This window comes from Cyrtonyx montezumae, unplaced genomic scaffold (genome assembly GCF_038088225.1).
Source record: "Cyrtonyx montezumae isolate F1298 unplaced genomic scaffold, pur_monq_1.0 scaffold_63, whole genome shotgun sequence".
In the NCBI taxonomy this organism is placed as follows: domain Eukaryota; kingdom Metazoa; phylum Chordata; class Aves; order Galliformes; family Odontophoridae; genus Cyrtonyx; species Cyrtonyx montezumae.
Window position 1 is genome coordinate 268304 of NW_027072071.1, and position 22566 is coordinate 290869.

General features: G+C 48.7%; 2 protein-coding genes across 2 annotated transcripts; both read left to right on the plus strand.

The window, feature by feature from the left end:
* The first annotated feature begins 3799 nt into the window (after window positions 1–3799).
* Window positions 3800–10823, plus strand: LOC136057355 (keratin, type II cytoskeletal 6B-like). Its single transcript, XM_065750055.1, has 9 exons — window positions 3800–4418; window positions 5582–5796; window positions 6765–6825; window positions 7066–7161; window positions 7907–8071; window positions 8451–8576; window positions 8921–9141; window positions 9605–9633; window positions 9759–10823. The coding sequence occupies exons 1-9, from the start codon at window positions 3867–3869 to the stop codon at window positions 10142–10144; spliced, it is 1851 nt and encodes a 616-aa protein (XP_065606127.1). The 5' UTR covers window positions 3800–3866; the 3' UTR covers window positions 10145–10823.
* A 3475-nt stretch (window positions 10824–14298) lies between these two features.
* LOC136057352 (keratin, type II cytoskeletal 5-like) lies at window positions 14299–20595 on the plus strand. The gene is made up of 9 exons (XM_065750049.1): window positions 14299–15030; window positions 15795–16015; window positions 16493–16553; window positions 17026–17121; window positions 17238–17402; window positions 17509–17634; window positions 18142–18362; window positions 18481–18515; window positions 18756–20595. The coding sequence occupies exons 1-9, from the start codon at window positions 14338–14340 to the stop codon at window positions 19205–19207; spliced, it is 2070 nt and encodes a 689-aa protein (XP_065606121.1). The 5' UTR covers window positions 14299–14337; the 3' UTR covers window positions 19208–20595.
* The last annotated feature ends 1971 nt before the right edge of the window (window positions 20596–22566 follow it).

Sequence of the window (22566 nt, forward strand, 5' to 3'; positions counted from 1 at the left end):
ATACTTCCAGCCTTAGCACCTGGCTGCTGTTTGCCACCTTTCCCCAGAAAAACACACTGGCTTCAAACCTCACGCTCTGCTCCTGGCATGTGGTTGCACTCCCTTTGCAGAGGCCATTCCCTGAGCTGCTCCGTGTGCTTTCATCATGACCCTGCTGTGCCCATTCCACACCATTACTCAGAGCCCTAGTAACCCATCAGCCATACAGCTGGCCAGGTGATGCAAAAGGGCCTTACACATTCCTATGCAAAAGAACATTTCAAAGGAAGAGGGTGGACACCCGTGGTGTTTGGTACGAAACCTATTTGTCTCTTGCAAAATAAGGTGGTAAATAAGGGCTATGAAGGAGAGTTTCTCTGCTTAGGTCACTGTCAGCACCATCAACATGGAGATTTTTTAAACCCAAATGAGATGCTGTGTGCTGCTGCTGCTGGCTTCAATCAGCATTTCTAGCAATCACCCAGTAGTGCCCGAAGCAGCACCCTGCACCCAGCTTTCCCACCATGAAAATAGTAAGCAAAACAAATACACAAACAAAAAAAGACTAGAATATGGCAAAGTCACCCCAAATGAAACACCTGGATTTGCTTGCAGGGCACCATGATTGGCCAGTGCTTGACAGTAGGAACAGGCCAGTAGGAGTGACACATTGCCCTTGGGAGTAGCTCACTTTTGTTTTCCTTACCATCACAATGCCCAGCATCAGTGCTGGTGATGTGACCGATATCAGTGACCTGATTTTATCACTGAGCAGATCGTCTTTCCAGTAGAAAGGCTGCAAATGAAGGGAAAGGTTTTGTCAAAGTCCTGTGTAGCAGCATGGCAAATAAGTAAGATAGAGCACATGAAATGTGGCCACTAGTGATAACTGATAACTATAGATAGAATCATGGAATCATAGAATCATGCAGGTTGGAAAAGCCTGCTAAGATCACCAAGTCCAACCATCAACCCAACAACACCATGCCCACTCATAGAATCAAAGAATCATTAAGGTTGGAAAAGACCACCCAGACCATCCAGTCCAACCCCAACCCATCCCACCATGCCCACAGATCATCTTCCTCATTGCCACATCTCCACTGTTCTAACCCTAACCCTAATTCCAACCATCCAGGTTGGAATTATCCTGCTCATTTTTTTTTTTCCTAACAGCAGCATGAAAGCCATGTGATGTCCAGTGGAATATAAGGTTGATGGTGGGCAGAGTTGGAGCGTGGTGCCCATGGTGATGGAAGGAGCTCAGATTATTGTCCCAAGAAATCCACCACCTGCTTTGATGTGGGAACAGCATCCAGCTGCAGTTAAGAGCGGGAAGAGCCCTCATGGACCCATGCAACCAGAGGATAAAGTCCCAGGGGCCTGTTAATAAACCCTTTTAATGGTGACTGCAGGGCCCCTTTGCAAGGAGCCACAAAAACTGCCCAAGGAAGGGAGGGAGGGCACTGCCAGTGCTGGGAGCATGGCCAGGCCCTGCTGGCCCGATTTCATCAGGAAAGGGTCTTTAAAAAGTGATTTTCTCATTGGGATAAAGCAATCTTGGGTGGCTGGTCATCACAGCAGGAGGCTGGAAAACCCTTGGGGCTCTCTCTGTTTTCGCAGATGACCCAACAGACCCAACGCAGCAAGGTGCTTAAATAGGACTAATTTGCCTTAATGCTGGGTGCATGTAAATCTCAAGGCCTTGAGTCCCAGGGTAGCCACCAAGGCTTGAGGCATACTTAAGGCCAAGGACCTCAGGGGTTTCCTGGTAAATTTGAGTGTCATCTGGTGCTTTAAAGCCTTGCTCTCATCACCCTGAAAACTGCAATTTCAACTTTTTCCTTGTAAAGCAGCAAATCAGTACATCTCCACAGCTCCTCAGCCACTGCTGGACTTGCACCAGCCAGGACAAAGCTTGGAGAGAAGGGAAGAAGTGTGACTGCAATCCTTCCTTGCAGAAGGTGAAATGGCATCGGTGCGCTTGCTGCTTTGAAGTTTATGTAACCAGGACTAGCTTTGTGACAGCTCAGCAGCTGCAAGCCACAAGCACTGCCCTGAACCCTCTGATGTGCGGAGCTGGGCACCTGCAAGCAGCCACCTCTTAGGGCTGGAGCATAGGCTTGGTGCTCTGAGTGCATGGGGAAACAGCTGGGAGGGGCTGCAGGGGTGGTAGCTATGGGAGGAACATGGGTGATGGTCCCATTTTCCTTGCTTTACAACCCTAAAATTGTGCAAGTATTGCACATGTGGTGCAACCGGGCCATAACTGCTTTGTGCACAGGCAGCACTCCGGGTTGGACTTCAGACAACACACCCCGTTGTCCTGCACCAAAACTTGAACACAATATACATTTATGAAATAATTCCCCCTTTTGCTTACCAGCAAGAGGTTCAGCTGCCTGAGTGACCATAGGCAGGGTGATGTGGAGACTGCAGGGCCCAAAAGCCCATCTGCTTCCTCCAGCTATCACCTCATGCATGAAATTATGTCTCATTGCTAAACTCACACCCTAATTTCTCAGACGAATGCAGCTACTACAACAGAGCTAAGACGCAATTAAAATTGCATGGAATATTTCAGGTCTCATTTCAACCCACTCTGAGATCTGTAAAAAAAGAATAGGAAGGCATTTTAACTGGAGAGACACCACAAATATTATAAATCACCATAATTCCTTTGCATTATTTTCTCATTCGAGACAATCCATTTTAAGTATACAATCCCATTGTCTAGGAATCCTCCCAGAACCAGGAAATTTTGCCCTAGCAAAGATGCAAAATCTTCTTTGGGCACGCTATGCAATGACTTGTGCTTCTGTGATTAGACTCCTTTGTTAAGGCAAAAAAGCACTTTATTTGTTTCCAAGCAAATTCAAAACTCTTTTTAAGAATTTTAATTAAGAAGGTAAGGTGCTTTCTCATTAAGAGATATCGCTCGAATAATTTAACATCAAATAGGCGTGTCGCAGGAATAAGAGGAAAAAATGTTCACTCTGGCTAACATCACTCAACCTGTCTGTAACACTGCGCTTCACTGCTTTGTTGCATCTCCAGGTATTTGCTGGTCCCATCACACCCAGACACCCTTCCCTATGCACATCACTCAGCACAAAATGCACTCTTGCTGTGATGCATTTCCCATCAACACTGCATTTTTTGGTGCTTTCTAAGGGACACACCCTTCCAAGGGGCTCCTCTACTTCTTGCCCATGAGTGCCATCTCCAGAGCATCCCCCCGAACACAACACAAGCACACAACTCTCCGTTGGCTCCACCACCACCCCATGCTCTCCTCTTATCTCATCCAGCTTTAACCTGACATGGCTGAAAACGACCACCTTGGAGAGCTGTGGCTGTGCACTGAGGTGCAGAAATGCATGTGTTGATGGAACTACCTCCTGCTCCATCCTCCATTGCTCAAGAGCCAGCCCTGAGCTGACCAGGGACCCTGGCGGGGCATTCTGCAGGAGGTCCCGGGATGTAATTAAACATCGTGGTGAAACCAAACCGTAAACAAGCCATGAATAAAAACCCCTTGAATTATTTTGCTAAACTATAATTACACAATAAGGAAGCAGATTAATTAAGTAAAATATAAGTCCTGAAACTGAAGCTTGCAAGCAAAGCAGTTTATTTTAATTTCCACATTATTTCATATGAGATGGAAGTGTTTGCTGTGGGTTGGAAATGTTGGAAGCCATTCCTTGCTGCCAGGCAGACCAAACCCAGTGGATAAATTAAATTTTTGCATCTCAGGCACCTCCTGGAACATATATAAGGAGCTGGGCTGTGCCTGGGAGCAGCCACAGGAGATCTCCTCGCGCTCCTCTCTCGCTCCTCCACTTTCTTCCATCACCACCGCTCCCGTCCACGTGTGTTGCAGCATGAGCCGGCAGTGCTACACCTCCAGCTCGCTGCTGGGCCGACGCGGCTTCTCCTCGGCCTCCGCCGTCTGCGGTCTGGGCAGGGCAGGCAGCAGCTCAGCCTCGGTGTGCCAACCGGCAGCACGGCGGTGCGGGTTGGGCGGCTTCAGCAGCCGGAGTGTCTGTGACCTGGGCCGTGGGCAGAGGATTTCCTTCGGAGGAAGCTGCCGTAGTGTGGCATACGGCGCAGGCGGCGCGGGACGATGCGGCGCTGCCTATGGTGGAGGTCGCTTTGGCGTAGGCACGGTGGTGGGGTTCGGTAACTGTGGAGGCTACGGGGGCCTGGGCAGCTACAGAGGCCTTGGGGACGGCGTGGCGATGGGCGGCTATGGAGGAGGCATCAGCATTGGGCTTGGAGGAGGTCGATCGGAAGGGATCCGTGGTGTCAGCATCCACCCGGAGCTCCTCAAGCCCCTCTGCGTGGGGGTGGACCCTGAGGAGTGCCAGGTGCGGACCCATGAGAAGGAGCAGATCAAGAACCTCAACAACCAGTTTGCCTGCTTCATTGACAAGGTGAGCTCTGCGGATAACGTGACAGCAATGGCTGCCGGTGCAGGCACTGCTTGGATCCCAGTCCTTCTGCTGTGCCTTTCGATGGCCGCCAGCCTGCAAAATGGCTCAGTCAGGATCAGCAGTAAGCCAAAGCTTGTGGGAGAAAGAAGGGAGACGCTGAGATGACTTCGGAGGTCTTCTCCAACCTAGATGGTTCTATGCCATGTATGATCAGCAATTGGCCTCCTACCTCTACAGATAGCAAAGGAACACCCTGGAGATGCTCAAGAACACAGATGGGGACTGGGCATCTGATGGAGAGTTGGGACCAGCCCAGGGTAAAAGGGTGGGGCTGGATGTGTTTTGAGGACCCTTCCAACCCAACCATCCTTTGGATCTATTATATTGTTCTCCGATCTTTAAGATCCTTTCCAACCCAAACTATCCTATAGTTCTATGACATCTATATTCTTATAGCTGTTCGTTCACTTCACCCTGCAGAGGGAGAAAGATGCAGGTCTAGCTAAAATTAGATCAATTTTCACTCTGTCGATGAAAGGATTTGGTGTTTTCCTAAACAAACATCGTTTATTATTACTATTATAGCTAAGCCTAAGGGGCTTTCATTGCTGTTTAGAGGTGTGTTATGGAAAATGATTTTTCAAATGACAGAGGAATCTTTGCTCCATCTGAACTCAGATTTCCCTGTGAGATGTTCCACAGCTGAGAAAAACAAACCCACGTAAAGGAGCCACCCTACTTCCTCCAGCTTAAAAATGACTTATTCATGATCCATAAAGGTTCCCAAGTATGAGAGAGCTTTTTAATCTACAAGTGAAAGGCATGATAAGTACCCATGGTTAGAGCTTCAATCAGATGCATTCAAATGAGCTCCTAGATGGAGCTTTCATCACCGGGAGAGCTCGTTCCTGGAATGAGCTCATCAGAGCAGGAAGGGAGCCTTCCTCAGCAGTAGTGTGCTTTGCTCAAACAGATAATTGGGTTCCACTTGGAGCAAGCACATGGGCATTATTCAGCCCTGGTCTGGGAGATGATGCACTTAGCAATCAGACTGCTGAGAAATCGGCCCTTAACCACTTGCCTTTTAGTTTTGCTCTTCTGTCTGCAAGCCTTTGCCCAAGATAAGAGAGGCTGGGTGACTTTCACACCTCTTCCTTCTGCAGGTCCGGCTGCTGGAGCAGCAGAACAAGGTGCTAACCACCAAATGGGAGCTGCTGCAGCAGTATGTTCTCCCAGCGTCCCGGCGCAACCTGGAGCCCGTCTTTGAGAATTTCATCTGCAACCTAAGGAAGCAGCTGGAGTGCGTGCTGGGGGAGCGAGAGAGGCTGGAGAATGAGGAGCGCTGCCTGCGGGACCTGGTGCAGGAGTACAAGTGCAAGTAAGCAGAGTGGAGAGGGGAGGTGGAGGGTGGGGTGCTGGCTGCTTTTCAGAGTGTGAAGCCAATACACCGGTCCATGAGTTCTGTGACCAGAGCTCTGTGCTGGGATCCCACTGGTGCACACCCAACACTTGCAGCATAACCATAGGAGAGGACTGGGGGGTCCTTTCCTCTCCCTGATGCTCCTGCACGCTGTGGTTTGCTGTATCAAACCTCCCACATCATCAAACTCTGTACCCTCAGTGCCATCCCTTCCTGCAGAACCCTCAGCCCACACTTCATCCACATCATCCCCATGGGGTTCACTCTTCCCGGAGGAAATGTGGGAATAGCTTTTTGATCTACAACGTAGACATTCCTTAATTGCTCCCTGCGTGCTATGCTCAACCATAACCAGGACGCTTGGTGGCTGGTTACGCACAGCCAGGATAAAAGTGTCTTCTCCAAAGATCTTACAGCCAAGCTCTCAGAAGTTTTCTCTCAGTCGATGAGGTCAGACTCATCCTGTGAAAGTTCTTCTCAGTCCCAATTACTCGGCCATTACGCACCGGCTCTGCTCTCATTGCAAATGGGAGTTTCATGGCTTGCTCAAGCTCCTGACCTCCCCTGGAGCATTTTGGTCACAGTCTCTCATAAAATCTCAGAGCAGAGTCCTGTATGCTTCCAAAAAAAAAAAAAAACCTCACAGGGCTAGGAGGAGCACACCAAGCCTTCATCTCGGTGCACAGTTTTGAATTTCTTGTGGTTTTGCCTGACTTGCTGCCACATCACACCGGCCACCGATATTGCTGGTATGGGCTATTTAAAAGTGCTGAACGCAGCCAAGCAGGGAAGAAAATATAACAACAAAGCAAAAAACAAATAGAAGATAGAAAGCAAAGAGGGAGAGGCCCTGGCTTTAACCATGCTGGGCTGTGGGGACGGGACACCCAGCACTCAGCAGCCCCCCTCTCTGCTTTCCAACACAGGTATGAAGATGAGATCAACAAGCGCACAGCTGCGGAGAATGAGTTCGTGGTGCTGAAGAAGGTGAGCAAAACCTGGGGGAGAAATGCAAAGCCACAGCACTGCCCGAGCAGGGGAAGCCCAACATAGAGGTGACCCAAGGAATGTGCAGAACCTCATCAGGTTTTAAGCACGGATAATGCAAACTCAGGTAGAGTCAGGGGTTGGCCACAGTGAGAATCCTGCAAAGCTAACAGAAAATGAGCTTGGGCACAGCCCTTGGTTATTTTCCCTCTTTTCACCCAACTCATGGTATCTCTTTAGGATGTGGACTGCCTCTACCTGACCAAGGAAGAGCTGGAGGTGCGGGTGGGCCTCCTGAGGCAGCAGCTGGAATTCCTCAAGTGCATCTATGCTGAGGTAAGAGCTGCCCACCCACTGTCTGGGTTCTGAGAGCAAAACCAACACAGGGAAAGGTGTCTTCACCTAAAATCCTACAACTACAGCCAAAAAAATCCCCATCTATATCTATCTATCTATCTATACTATATATATATATATATACTTGGTAATGACACTGCTAGATGCTTGTGTGTCTGCCACACACCTGGCTGCAAAGGGAGGGACCTTTTGCATGAAAAAAAAACCCTCTCAAATTTGCATTCTAACCATGCCTGGGAGCAACTCAAAAATCTCAATCTTGAAAATCCAGATTATTTTTAGCATTTCACTTTTTTAGCTGCATACGTCAAAATCTTTTGGTGGAAGTAATGCTTTCACCTGAAACATAACAAGTTCCTACCAAAATACACATGGGATGCTTGGTGCTTGCTCTCCACCTTTTCTACCAGATGCTTCCATCAGCCTGCAGGCATTGGTCCCAAAGCACTTTCCCCAAGGGATGCACAGCCCAAAAATCTGCTGGCACAGCTGCAACCAGTGAGTTGCTCCAGCAGGATTGCTCTGTTCCTTCAGGCAATCCCATGTCATGCCATCACACCAAGTCCCAGTGGTTGGGAACCAGTAGGCTACCTGAAGGATTCCATGTCCCAGTTGAGCACCCATAGGACAATTGCTCCTTGCTGTCCCCAAAGCTCCTTCTTCTCTCCTGACCTGAAGTGCAGCTAGCAGGGGGAAGGGAAATGATCTGTGATGGATCTTGCAGGAGAGAGCACAGCTGGACTGCCAGCTGTGTGACACCTCAGTCGTCGTGCAAATGGACAATAGCCGGGACCTGGACATGGAGGGCATCATCAAAAGTGTGGAATGCTGCTATGAGGAGATTGCCCAGAAGAGCAAGGCTGAAGTGGAAGCTTTCTACCAGACCAGAGTGAGTATCGCACAAGTGGCAATGAAACCCTTCACCAAAAAGCCCTGAGGAGAACTTCTGTCCTTCATGACAAGGCTCAAACCCATCCCTTGGTGTTCATGCACTGTAATTTGATAAAGAAAACTGTGCCAAAAAGGAACCCAACCAACAAAGAAATCAAAATCAATCTAACTATCGCATCTGAAGAATTTCCCATAAAAACAGAGCACCATGTTCTCCTCTTGTACACCCATCAGGAGCACTGTCCCCTTCCCAAAGTCCTCAAGGCCCACCTAATGTTCCATCTGGGTGCTACTTTGGAGCATTGCTGCAGCTCCAGAGTGCACTTTCTCTGGAAGGGGTGGTTCCCAGCATAATGTTGTCCCCTTCCCATGCACAGTTGGAGGAGCTCCACAGCAGTCGGGGCAAGTTCTGCGATGACCTACGGAACAACCAGAGCGAGATAGCTGAGCTGAACCGGATGATCCAGAAGCTGCAGTGTGAATCAGATAATGTGAAGAAACAGGTAGGTGAAGAGCTGAGTGCTGCACTGGAGGCAGGGTGCAAAGGATCCCCCAGACCCAGCTCCAGCCTGGATGTGCCATTACGCTTCTCTCTAGGTGGCAAATTTATTTCCATCTAGCAGGATCCAGGTGGTTTGGCTCTAGTAGAAATAATGGTGGCTGCATCTGCATGTTTGCTACAGTGCAGCCAACACATCCCCTGCCTTCATCCTGCAATGCATGGCCACTGCAGGTTCCCAGTCAAAACCTGGGTTTCTCCAGCAGGTTTCTAGCTGAGAAACAAGGAGGGGAACATACAGCCCTATAGCTCTCTGTTGCTATCTCAGCCAGCCATTGCTGTTCACAGATTGCAGCCCTGCAGACAGCCATCTGCGACGCAGAGCAGCGTGGTGACTGCGCCCTCAAGGATGCACGGCAGAAGCTGGTGGACCTGCAAACAGCGCTGCAGCAGGCCAAGGACAAGATGGCATGTCTGCTGAGGGACTACCAGGAGCTGCTGAATGTCAAGCTGGCCCTGGATATTGAAATTGCAACCTACAGGACCCTGCTGGAAGGAGAAGAAAGCAGGTGGGAGCATGTCCAGCTGCAGATTGCAGTAAAACCAACAGGAGAGGAAGTGGGAAATTGTGAGAGGCTGCAGTTCCCCATGAGTGCAAAGAGTACAGCTCCTTCCCATGTCTGTGTTGGTACAAAGAGGGGTGTTGCTCCTTCCCACCTCCCCATGTGTGCAGAGAAGAGCATTGCTCCCATCCCTCTCTCTCCCACCCGATGCAGCTGCGTTGCAGCACTCCAAGTGTGTGTTGTGGGACAGACAGACAGAGATGTGACATTGAGACAGCTGTAGGGTTTTGGGTCCAACCCGCAGAGATTCAGATGCCAATACATACTACATCTGGGCACACAGATGAGCTGAAGTACCTCCAGGATTTCTAAAACTGGGCAGCATCTGTGTATGTGTGTGTGTGTGTGTGTGTGTGTCTGGGGAGCATTCCCCTAAGCACATCTCTGAGACGTTGCCTTTTTTTTACAGGATATGCACTGGTAACCCGGTGAGCGTAGGTAAGCCCACCAAGAACCCCCCCTTTGCTCCTTCATAAGCCTATAACGCCCTTCCCTCCCTTTCCCACCCCACACAACCTACCTGGATGCTGCTCAGCAGTGACCAGACCATTCTTTTCCTGCAGCCGTTGTCAGCGGCGGTGGCACGGTCGGTGAGTGCCGATCCCTATCTGGAATCGGTGGCAAATGCTCTGTGAAGACTGGAGGCAGCTCAGGGCTGGGAGGGGTGGTCTCATCCTTTGGGGTCAACGGAGGTGGATTCAGCGCTCGCAGCGTTGACTGCGTCCCCAGGGTGGGGGGAGGCTTTGGGGCCCGGAGCGCTGCTAGCTGCGTAGGGCGCGAGGTGCTGCCCGGTGCTGAGGGGCTGCAGTGTGCAACCGGTGTGGGCAACCTGGTGTGTGCTGGAGTGGAGCAATGCAGCCCTGGGGCTGTCATCATCCCGGGGGCAGGGGTGTGTGGAGGGGGTAGCCGGTACAGCACGGCCGTGCGCGTGGTCAGAACGAGCCGGTAGGTGGGCAGCGCTGTGTTGTATTGAGAAAGAATCAGCATTTCTGCAGTAAAACAGTATTCCCCTTCCTTCTAACAGCTGAAGCACACAAGCATGCATTGCACACACAGTGAGGTCGGTAGCTCTGCCAAAAAGATGGTGGTGGTTTTTTTTGTTGGGTTTTTTTTTGGATGGCCACTGCCAACCTTCTCTTGCACGGTGCTCTGGGGGTCAGCAGCCCCCCAGGTCTCATCCAGGTGAGATCTGCATTTCAGTCTGCTGCCTTCATGGCTCTTTCTGCTCAGCCCCTTTTCCAAGGGATCCCTCACACAAGCAATTGCAAAAGAACAAAAAACTTGCTCATCAGAAAGAGCAGCCACATCTTACACTGCCCCAGATGAAGCCGCATCTGTTATTTAGCTTCTTTAATGACACCTGAAAATCCTATTTTTCCTGTTTACGAGAGGGTTGGTAATGGTTATGCAAATGGGCCCAAGTTGCTACACCAGGTTTGGTAGAGCAGATTTTAATTACATGCCGATGAGCACCTTATATTTCTGTAGTTAAATGCATGCGTTGTTTTTCCTGTGTGTGCACCAGATAGATGGATTTAATGCTTTTAATGTGTAAGTGAACTGTTGATTACCCTTCGCTTACTCCAGACTTTCAGCTGTACCTTCAATAAACTACATGCATAATTCAAGCTGCGCTCCACAGGTTTTATTTCCCACCCAACATTACCAAAGCAGTGATGCCTTCTCAGACCTGAGCCTCCAAATGGGTGGAGTCTGTAGTTTGCAAAGTTTTAACAAAGTCGTTAGACACTGCTCTCCTTCCCTGTGCACTTTTGCATAGCTCTGTTCCATTAGAGGCGAGCGAATATACAGCATCACCCAGGACACTGGGATCTCACACACTGCAGGCAGAATACCAAGCAGCCAGGCCCTTGTTTAAAGCAATCAGTGAGATCCAGGTCAGGGAGCAGCAAAAAAAAAAAAAAGAAAAAAAGCAATATCCCACACCCCACCCCTGAAACCCTCTCACAAGAGCAGGTTAATTTCTAAATGAAACAGATGTCTGTCTTTGCAAAATACAGCACCAGTGGTGTCCTCAGGCACCACGCCTTGAAAGCACGCAGGCTGCTCCCGAGTCTGCAGGATGCCCTTTTAGGCAGCTGAGATTGAGTGAGGTCAGTTTCCCCATCCATTTGGTCTGTGCAAGGCCTCTGTTTCCAAGGCACTGTACCCCTGGAAGGTCCCCTCAGCACAGCTGTGGTGGTGCTCGGCTCAGCTGGATGCACAGCTGGATGCCAGGAAAGCCCCCATCCCCATGAGTGCAGAGGGAGCATTGCTCCTTCCCTTCTCCCCATTCCCAACGTGTGATGCCCCCTGGAAAGTCTCACAGCACAGCTGAAAGGGTTTGCTGTCGCTCAGCACAGCTGGGTACACATCTGGATGCTGAACAAATCACCATAACTGCCTTCTTCCCACCACTCTCCTGAACACCACCAAACCCCCCCAAGACATCACTTTGAGTTTCCCTTTAGAGAAACTCATCTGAAAGCAGCTCAGGGTGCAGGCGGGTTAATTTACTCCTGAAATGCAAACTACGGAGGAGTGAATATTACAATTTATTTACCACTCTACTTTCTTGGCTTCACTGCTGACTCATGGCTTGTCTGCCCCATCCTTCCTGTGTCTCACTTCACAACTTGGGAAGCAAAACCATCCAGGCTCGGTCTGCCCATAGTTTTCACCATGGGCAACCACCTCTGCTGCCCTCTTGCTGCATTTGGGTTCACTGTGTCTTGCAGGGATTTTCTTCCGGGAAGCAAGGAGGTTTTATGGGATTTCACTCTTTTTTTGTGGGACATCACCCTTGCAGAAAAGACAAAACCCACCCTGCTAAAAAGGAAGTCTTCCCAGATGGTTATCTTTGACTTTTCTGTCTCAGCATTCACAACTTGGACTCCATCTTTTATGTAAAGAATCCAAACAAGCTGACGGTGCCACAGAAGCTCATGATTTATGTTGATCTCTTCCCTGCAAAGAAAAACTGCACTCCAGCAACCAGCCGCTCCCCAGCGTACCAAAGCAGCCTGCCATCTCTTGCATTTCTATGTGAAAACCTTTCATCAGCCCTGCCCTTCTCAACCCCAAATATTGCAAAACCCGTGGCTCTTGCTGCCTGCTTGAAGATGTTCAAGTAAAGCAGGAGAAATAAAGGTCAGGAGTCCAGGCTTGGGATTTGGGGGCTATTCTGGGACTAAATCCTGATGAATGTCAACCTAGATGTGAACCTTTGGTGGAGCTGATCTAAAGAGACAGATGTGAAAAGCCACATCAATAAATGGGGCATTTTCTGCAGCCCTCACATTGCTCGCATGCCTCGCAGACAGAGGGCTGAAGGGGGAAGAGTGTGGGAGCCCCAACTGACAATTCCCTCTTTCTTCTGGCGGCCGCACCCTTAATGCCATTATATTCATTCAGCTCTAACATCTGATCCGAACTCGTTTGTCAGCTTCAGAACAATCTGCCTTCACCAGGGTCAAGCCAGTATGAAGACAATCTCATTTTCCCATCACGCCAAGGCTTTGAATTTTATGCAAATGATGAAGTCAATAAGTGTTGGTGGATTTCAGTAGTATCCCAAGTAGCTTCATCCCAATGAGCAAACCAATGTGCTCCAGCCCAGGAATTTCAAAGGGAAATTCAAGGTGAGCAATCCAGTTCCCTTGGTCTGAGCCCAACCAGCAGCATTTCTCCAGGGATAACTGAGGATGTGGTCTTGTGTACGCAGCAGAACACCAAGCATCTGCTTAATTTTTCTTCCAGTGGGACTTCAGCTCATGTGTAATGGTTCTGTAGCACTGGGGCACATGAGCATAATGCAGAGGGCATGTGGAGTCCTGTCCTGCAAATGCAGAGACAGATGTTTAAGCACCAGTCATGCACACAGCAAGGGCTATCCACCAGAACAACATGCTGAAAACTTAAATATGAAGAATAAAACGCTGTAAACACCGCAGTTCCCTAAAAACTGAAAGGCCATGAAGTGCAACCACACCCTACCGGCTTAGCTTTTTCCCAAGGATTTCAGAAAGTAAAATAACCAGAATTTGTGGGAGGATTTTTCATGCTGGTTAAATCTTTGCTTTTGGCAACATTTTGAATTGAAAGATTCAAAGATCTTTCAAAGAAATTGCAGCCGTAAGAAAGCCAGAAACTCAAGACTGATTGCTCCGAGTGCTAAGCATGCAAATAGCACAGTTACATGAATTTGGGCAAAACATTTCTGCAGAAAATCTGCCTCTTTCGTCGACATGCTTTTAAGTCAAGGTGGAAACACATCACAACAACATCACCTGTTGGCTGGGAGCTGTGCAATGGCCACTGCTGGGTGGATGGAGCTGTGCGATGGATTTGCTTATATCTCCAGCCCAGAGAAGCTGCCACAGACGAACTACCTGACATTAAATGTCCAAAATGTGAGAAGACACTGAAATGCAGCATCTCAAAGGCAAATCATGGGTTGGATCTCTCTGTGCTTGGGTCTGAATCAGCTCAAATTGGGTGTCTGCCTGATGAGTGTGAACAAAGAGCCCTCAGGAGGTGTCAGCCTTCATGAACATCACTGCTGCATTGTGCCTTCATGCAGCAAAGTCCCATGCAATATTTTCATTCTGCTTTACTCGGTTTAGTTTCACTGCCTTTTGCTCAAGTTACTTTGGAGAAATCTCCACTAAGCTCTTGGGTGACCTACTGGACCATACAAATAGGGCAGGGGGATCCGGGTAGATATTTCTCTTTTTCATCCTTTCTTATTTTCTTTCTTCCAGGTAGATATTTCTCTTTCTCATCCTTTTTCGGTTTGTTCCTTTTGCTTTGTGGGAATGAAACAAAATAACCCATCTATGCAAGCATGCTTTGCGCTAAGTCTGAGTGATTCTTGACAGAAATCAGTTAGGTAATGCTTCTAGCTGAGCAGCTTCACACTGGCTCCAAGAGGTGTGTTTGGGTGTAATCAGTTTAACAAGTTTCAATCAGACAGCTGGCTGCCTGGCACGTCAAAACCATGAAGGCTCTGGGTTGATCTCTGGACTTCCATGCAACCAAGCCCAGATCCCCAGGGGGATAAAAAGGGCCTCCCCACTCTCATTCCCCACGCAGAGCTGCCCACTCCCAGCTTGCTGCTCCTTAACGTGACCTCTTGCTGCCATGAGCCGGCAGACGTACAGCACTAGGGCTGGGGGTGGAGGGCGGTCGTACAGCGCTGCTTCGGCCATCATTCCTGGGGGCAGCCGGGCTGGCTTCAGCTCAGTGTCAGTGGCACGGTCTGGAGGAGGTGGTGGCGGCTTTGGAAGGCTCCTTGGAGGAGGAGGAGGAGGAGGAGGTGGCGGTGGTGGAGGAGGTTTTGGCAGCAGGAGCCTCTACAGCCTCGGTGGTTCCAAGAGGATTTCCTTTGGTGTTGGAAGCAGCTTCCGGAGTGCTTTTGGGGGTGGTGGCTCTGGCTTGGGAGGTGGAAGCGGTGGTGGCTTTAGTCTTAGTGGCGGTGGAGGGGGTGGTGGCCTTGGACTTGGTCTTGGTGGTGGCGGAGGTGGCGGTGGCCTTGGGCTTGGTCTTGGTGGTGGTGGAGGTGGTGGTGGTGGCTATGGCTTTGGTGGAGGTTCTGGTGGGCTTGGCTTTGGTGGAGCAGGGGGCATGGGGGGACTTGGAGGGCTGGGTGGTGGCAGGGGTCCCGGGGGGTTTGTTGGATCTCCTGGCATGGGCACCATCCAAGAAGTGACAGTCAACCAGAGCCTGCTGGCACCCCTCAACCTGGAGATCGACCCCAACATTCAGCAGGTGCGCAAGGAGGAGAAGGAGCAGATCAAGACCCTCAACAACAAGTTTGCTTCCTTCATTGACAAGGTGAGGTGTCATCAAGTGGTGTGGAATTGTGAGAGGGAGCAAGACAGATATCTATCTACAAAAATACAGCTTCAGGAAACTTCAGTCTTTTGCATGCTTCCTAAACACACGGCAAATAATAATATACTTCTCAACAGCTACAAGGCAGAAAAGAAGATATTGAAAACTAAAGGATTAGATTCAGGCTTTCCTCCTAGAAAATTAGATATGTTAGTTCAAATATTAGTAAGCCAACTGCTTCACCAACATGTCTCTGGGGTATCATATCAGAGGTGTTGGTTTTTATGTCCAGCTTTATTGCCTGCAAGCTAAAGCCCTTTTTGTATAGACTCAACTTTCTCAGCTTTTCCTTGGATAAATGCATTATATATAGTATAAATGAGCAAGAGGCAAGGCAACTTATTGTCTTTTAACCTGTAGTGCTCAGATCTTAGCCTTAATGAAGATAAATATCAATAGGAAAAAAGGATTTTAAAGAAAGCAAGTGATGAAGGAGCTGAGCCCACATTTTGTGATGGCTGCTCAACAGCTTCCTGAATTAAATTAAATTAAATTAAAAACCATTAGAACTGTCCGCCAATGGAAAATTTACTTAGCTACTGGATAACCTAACGTAGCTCTAGATAGTCTGGGTGATATTCTGAACTGGATGTAATGCTCCCAGTTTGGGACTTACTTGTTCTGTGCTATGTGTGAGTCTTAATTACCAACTCATGGCCATCAGCACATGTCTTCTGCTAACCCTTCTGCTTCTCAATGCCCAGGTTCGCTTCCTGGAGCAGCAGAACAAGGTGCTTGAGACCAAATGGACCCTCCTGCAGGACCAGGGTCAGAAAAATAGCACGGGCAAAAACAACCTGGACCCACTCTTCGAGGCTTACATCAACAGCCTGAAGAGGCAGCTGGCCAGCCTGCTGAGCGAGAGAGGACGCATGGATGGGGAGCTGAAGAACGTGCAAGACCTTGTTGAGGATTTCAAGAACAAGTAAGTGCCTGTTTGGTGGCACATCCCAGCAGCCTGAAGTGAAATGTGATGCAAATTGTTCAGCTTAGCATTAGGTAGTTGGGTTAGTCTCACTTAGAACTATTTTTCTCAAGGATGAACATCTAGCCTGAGATATTCATCAAATTTTCTATGAGAAAGGGGAAAAAAGTGCTTTAGTCCATAATATGGCACCTGATGAACCTCCCTGTAATACACGACTCTCACGCAGTGCCTCATGCCACGGTAGAATAGTGCTCCAGAAACTTGGAGCTGGAATCAGAAAACTTTCGAATCAGAAAATGCAGGTTCAGCCAAGACAGGACAGCCTGTGATGAAATTTGCAAAGGAAAATCATCTAAATATACTTTACGTAAAATGCCACTCTTGACCCAAAACATCTTTCAGTCCCACCTGTGCAACTGCTCTGTTTACCAAGGTGTGACCCAGCACAGCTTTCCCATTACTTTATCCCTGTAGGTATGAAGAGGAAATCAACCGACGTACAGCAGCAGAGAATGATTTTGTGGTGCTAAAGAAGGTGGGTGAGATGAGTTGTATGGATGCTGAGCCATCCCCAGCAAGTGCATGGGATGGGAGATCTCCTTGAAACATATCCTTGTATTTTAAAGTGGTGTTATGGTTTTAGGGGAAAGGACTGAATGGGGTTGAAGGAGGATGGGAGTCAACTGTTGACACCAAACCATGTGCTCATGCTTGCTTGAGCAGAACAGACCATGTAGATATAATGATGCTGGGCAGTGCTGGGAACTGCATGTCTCAAGGTGTAACATGCTGCATGCTGTCCTTATTTTCTAGCAAGGTTACAAACAGCACTCCTCTTGGCCAAGAGATATCCTCTTGGTGGCCTTCCAGGAGCATGTGCCAAGCACAGCTTTTCCAGTCATGCACTGCCTCTGCAGCAGCCCATCCCTGAACAATGACAAGGTCTTGATTGTGCCAAAGAGGTATCATCAGGTGCTGCAGATGCCCCCATGGCTGTTCTTTTCCAGGATGTGGATGCTGCTTACATGAATAAAGTGGAGCTGGAGGCCAAGGTGGATACTCTGACTGATGAGCTCAACTTCCTCCGAGCCCTCTATGAGGCGGTACAGATACCCTCCTCCCCTGACTCTGTCCTCCTGTCGCCCCTGGGCAGTGACTGCCACCACTGATGGCATTTTGAAGGCTAAGTGCAGCTAAGTCCCTGTGTGCTTCCCCACAGGAGCTGGCTCAGCTCAGCGCACAAGTGTCTGACACTGCTGTCATCCTGTCCATGGACAACAACCGGGATCTGGACCTCAGCAGCATCATAGCTGAAGTCAAAGCGCAGTATGAGGACATTGCCAACCGCAGCCGGGCTGAGGCAGAAGCTTGGTACCAAACCAAGGTGAGCAGGATTGTAGATGTATTTCTAGGAAAAATTACTGCTGTCCCTGCATGAGGTTGTCCAAGCCATCTGGACACCTCTGTTTCCTCTTCCTTCTGAACCCCAGTATGAAGAGCTGCAGGCCACTGCTGGGAAGCATGGGGATGACTTGCGCAACACGAAGGGGGAGATCTCTGAGCTCAACCGCCTTATTCAGAGGATTCGAGCAGAGATAGAGAACACGAGAAACCAGGTAGGAGCAGCAAAAGGATCCTATTCTGTGGTTCCTAAGTACTGCAGCTCTGCTCTCTGCCACCATTTGCTGATCAGAGACTTCAGCAGCCACAGAGTGTGATGTACCTGGAAGGGATATGACTATGTCAAGCGTCAAACCAGGCTGGGATTGCAACTCCAGGAGTATCAGATATGGTTGAATGACCTCAGTCAAAGCCATTGTTCATAAAGACCCTGGCTAGGATGGTTTTCTTCCTTCACTGAATCATAGAATCACAGAATGGTTTGGTTTGGATGGGACCTTAAATTCATAGAACCATAGAATGGTTGGGTTGGAAGGGACCTCAAAATGCTCAGTCCCACCCCCAGCTACGGACTGGTGCCACCCCTCTCTCCATCAGGGATCCATCCATAGTCCTAAGCACCTCCAGGGATGGGACACCCAAGGTTTCTCCAGAAATCATGTTGGATAGCTCTTACCCAAAGAGAAAAGCAGCAGTCAGGAGTCCCCATTGTCCCCTTGCAGTGTGCCACTCTGCAAACAGCTATTGGAGACTCTGAGGAGCGCGGGGAGCTGGCTCTCAAGGATGCCAAGGCAAAGATGATGGAGCTGGAGGATGCCCTGCAGAAAGCCAAAGCTGATATGGCTCGGCAGCTGCGTGAGTACCAGGAGCTGATGAATGTCAAGCTGGCCCTGGACATCGAGATTGCGACCTACAGGAAGTTGCTGGAGGGCGAGGAGAGCAGGTGGGAGCAGAATGCCTGCAGAAATAAACAGCAAATATCACTTTTTCCTCTGAGTGTGTTGGTCCCCTGCCTGCATTTGCATTTTGCTCTAACTTCCTCTTTATTTGCCCTCCAACAGGCTGAGTGGAGAAGGACTCAACCCCATCAGTTACTGTAAGTACCACAACAGTACATCTGCCTTGGGCCCATTAAGAATAAAGCTTTGTGAAAAGAGAATTTTTACTCAGCTGTTCCATATAGGACATCCAGAACCTACTGGAACCCTTAGTGGTTTGGCAACAGAAGGTTGATTCGGGCTGTATGGGTCCAAGTCCCAGTGGCAGTGCGTTTAAGAACTGGATGACCACCAGAATAGATGTCTAACATTCTGGCTGGTTTTTTTTTGTCTTGCAGCGGTGATCAGCTCCAGCTCTGGCACAGCTGGTGGAGGAGGAGGATTTGGTGGACTGAGTCTAAGTGGAGGTGGCGGTGGAAGTGGATTTGGTCTTGGAGGAGGTGGTGGAAGCGGATTCGGTCTTGGAGGCGGTGGTGGAAGTGGATTTGGTCTTGGAGGAGGTGGAGGAAGCGGATTCGGTCTTGGAAGTGGTGGTGGAGGCTACAGCTTTGGAAGCGGAGGAGGACTTGGACTTGGAGGTGGGGGTGGTCTTGGAGGTGGGTATGGAGGTGGCAGCGGGCTCGGGCTTGGAGGAGGCAGCAGCGGAAGTGGGCTGAGTACTGCAGGAGGGAATTTCAGCTCTGGAAGCGCAAAGGGCACCAATCCAGGTGTGAAGATCGTCTCCAAAACCTCCTCCAGCAAAAAGAGCATAAAGAGCCAAAGCCTGAAGAATACTGCACAGCCCGAGTAAAGTGATGCCACTGGACCCCTCCTCCAAAGCCATTACTGCCGCATTGCTCCCATACTGCTCCTGCACCAACCACCTCTCTGCTGTAGTTCTTAAGCATTTGGGTCCCACCTCAGGAAAGCAGCAAGCATGAGTTAATTGGATCCCTCAAAGCACCAAAACAGGTTTCAAAGGAAAACACAGCTCTACATGATTTTTGGAATGGGGAATTTTTATTTTTTTGGTTTGTTTTTAACGAGGTTGAGCAGCCTGTTATTGTGGCTAGCTGATGTTCCTCAGCAGCAGAGATCAAATAGCAGCTCAGACACAATAACTGGGTTTTGAGCTCAATTTTGCATTCACCATTCTGGCCTGCAGAAGCCCAGGGACGGGCTGGGAATGTGGCTTCCATCCAGGCTGCTTCTCCTTTGCTCCTGAGATGAACCAAACTCACCCCTTCAAGTCAAATAACTCATCTTCACACTCTCCATACATCTGTGAGGGTTTTTTCTGCTACGTAGAAACATCCTGGAAGGTCCCCTTCCAATGGGAGCACAGAGCCATGAGGAGGCACTTCTGAGTCAATGAGTTCAATGGAAAAAAAATCACTCTTTTCCCCATCTGCAGCTGAACTTTGAAAAACACATCACTTCCAGATGTGCTAAGCAACCACAGAACATCTGGAAATCTCTCTGAGATGCCCACAGAACCCCGAACCACTCTCACCTCTGTCCTTTCTCTTCCCAAACGAATGTTTGCCCTACAGCAGCACCTTGCATGTAACCTTGCAGGTGTGTTTGGTCACCTATGATGGATCCCAAGCAGGCGGGAAAGAGCTTGTTCCCTAAATTACTGGAGTTTTTGAGTTCGTTTTAAAAAATAACCAGGGTGCAGAGGTCTTCAGAAGATCAGAGTTTGAAGTTACATTAGGCTGTTGTCCTGCTTCTTGCTAAGTTTTGTGGAAATGGCTAGAAAACTGCTGAAATCACCCCAACACCCAAACCTCACTGACTTTCCCCATGGTGTCAGCAACAACAATCAAGGTAAAGGGCTGCTGAGATGAAAATTCCCTACAAAAACCCACACAGAAGGCCACGTCCATGCTCCATCAGGGGAACCTCATTTGCTCCATGGGGTATGGGTTTCTGGGCCAAAAGGGAAGCACGTGAATAAAAAGTGCAGTCAGATCTAAGCCCAACACATAGAAAATGTGGTGATTGGGAGCAGGAGCCAAAGGTGCCCCCTTCCTGTATGGGTTCAGTCCCTGTAGTGCTCCACTCTGCCTTTATTTTGGTGAAAATACCATTAACACAGGAATTTGCAGCTTTTTATACTTCAATGGTAGCAAAACAATGCTGTGTTTTCCTTCCTCTCTCTTTTGGGAACATGTCCAATAAAACAACTGTAATTTATTTGTTCCTGCATGCTTTTCTTCCGAAGTGGAGCCAGCAGAATGAGCTTGCAGAAGAATGAATGGGGGGAGGATTTTGTTTCACTTCAGGTTAAAAAGAAGTTTCAAAATCCTGAAAAGGAAAATACAATGAAATGCTTGAAATCAGGTGTGTGCTGTCAGAGAGTGAACCGAGGAATGTGGGAAAAGAGGAGGAGGAGGAATCAAAAAAATCAGCCATTCTTCATTTCTTGGATCATTAAGGTTAACCCAAATGCCTTTCTTGCAGAAAAGAGCGTTTTGGACAGCTCTAAAAGCTTGGCAAAAGTGAAAATGGGAGAAATAGAAATCACACACACTGTTTATTTTTGGCTTTCTTGAAGGACGCAGAGTGCAGGGCGCTTGGGATGTTATCGGGATGATCTGTGCTGAGGATGGTTTTGATGATGGAGTGGAGCAGGTTTGCAGGGCTGCAGGTTTGGTGATTGCAAAAGGGGAAGGAGAAAAAGAAAGAAAAAAGGAAAAATAATCCTCAGACAAACCCTCATGCCTTATTGCATTTCAAAGAGCAAGATGCTTTGCTCTGCCCTCACCATCCCCAGGGCAGGCGCGTGCACGTAAAACCTCTCCGGGATCTGGCAGCACTGAGCATGGAAGCACCACCCAAAAATCAAAGGAGCTGCAGTGAAAGAGAACAAAATCCGGTGGAAAATCTTCTCTCCTCACCCCCTGCAGAGTATAGCATTTGGGGCAAAGAGGCCAAAAATGAACAAAAGTTAAAAATAAATGGTGAGTCATCTCAGGTTGTGCGCCCTGTGCTAAGTTTGACCTGCAGAGCATGGCAGGAGTTAATGAAGCAAAGGACAACCTAACTTCAGCTCACTTTGCATTGGGAACGTCATTTTTGCTAAGAAAAAAAAAAAAGAGAAAAATAAAATAAAAAAAAAGAAGGAAAAACAGGTAGGGCCCAGAAGAGAGGTGGCAATGCCCAAAGGGGGCAAACACAGTGTCCTTTGGCAGTCACAGAGCAGGCAGTGAGTGGGACACTGCAAGAATTGTCCTCGGGTTCTGTGCCTAACCCATCACTTGCTTGCTTTGCTCTCCTGAGCCCTTTGTAATATTCCACTTAATTACCACTGTCTGCAGCAACAGGCTTTCCTAGAAGAGCTGGGAGGTAATGAGTGCCTTGCCATGAAGCCTTTTTCTCTTTGTGTTAATTACAACACTGCACTTGGTTCCCAGGTGTGACTTTGCATAGCTCTGGGAGCCAAAGGCATGCTCCCTGCACTGCTGCCTGGCCCCTGTCCATGGCTCCATCTGCAGTGATGGATCCATCCATGAGGAACAGAACCCCAGCACACGTGCCATTCTCCCATCACCATTTATTTTGTGCCAATAGCTCCAGCAGCATTCCTGGAATTGGTGTTATGATCAGGTTCATTGTGCATCACCATGAAAACAGAGATTCATCAGCTTCAGGAGAGGTGGGTGTGGGTGCAGTTTCCCTGCAAAATTTGGTGTTTTCAGTGCCTCCACTCCTGAGCTGAGAGCACCCCCTCGCTACCACCCAACCCCAGTCCTGCTGCTCACCTGATGCGCTCTGAGCCCGTGACTCACATTGTTGGCAGCACGCAGAGGGTGGCATGGATGAGGGTTGGGAATGCTTTTATGATTGCAATAAGGAAATAATAAAATAAAATAAAATAAAATAAAATAAAATAAAATAAAATAAAATAAAATAAAATAAAATAAAATAAAATAAAACAAAACAAAACAAAACAAAACAAAACAAAACAAAACAGAACAAAACAAAACAAAACAGAACGAATAAATGAATAATCCCTTCTGCTCAGGTTCTTTCAAGTTCCCAGACAGAGCAAACGGCAGCTGGAAGCACATCAACAGAAACAAGCCATGAGATGCCACAGATACCCCCGAGCAACTCATTCTGGATTAAGTTCCATACTTATTGCTCACGTAGCCAGTTTATGAG

Coding starts and splice junctions, on each gene's coding strand:
- LOC136057355 (XM_065750055.1), top strand. CDS start 3,867: ATGAGCCGGCAGTGCTACACCTCCAGCTCGCTGCTGGGCCGACGCGGC. Junction 8,577..8,920: donor CAGATAATGTGAAGAAACAG/GTAGGTGAAGAG, acceptor TGCTGTTCACAG/ATTGCAGCCCTGCAGACAGC. Junction 9,634..9,758: donor TGGTAACCCGGTGAGCGTAG/GTAAGCCCACCA, acceptor CTTTTCCTGCAG/CCGTTGTCAGCGGCGGTGGC.
- LOC136057352 (XM_065750049.1), top strand. CDS start 14,338: ATGAGCCGGCAGACGTACAGCACTAGGGCTGGGGGTGGAGGGCGGTCG. Junction 15,031..15,794: donor TTGCTTCCTTCATTGACAAG/GTGAGGTGTCAT, acceptor CTCAATGCCCAG/GTTCGCTTCCTGGAGCAGCA. Junction 17,403..17,508: donor AAGCTTGGTACCAAACCAAG/GTGAGCAGGATT, acceptor TCTGAACCCCAG/TATGAAGAGCTGCAGGCCAC.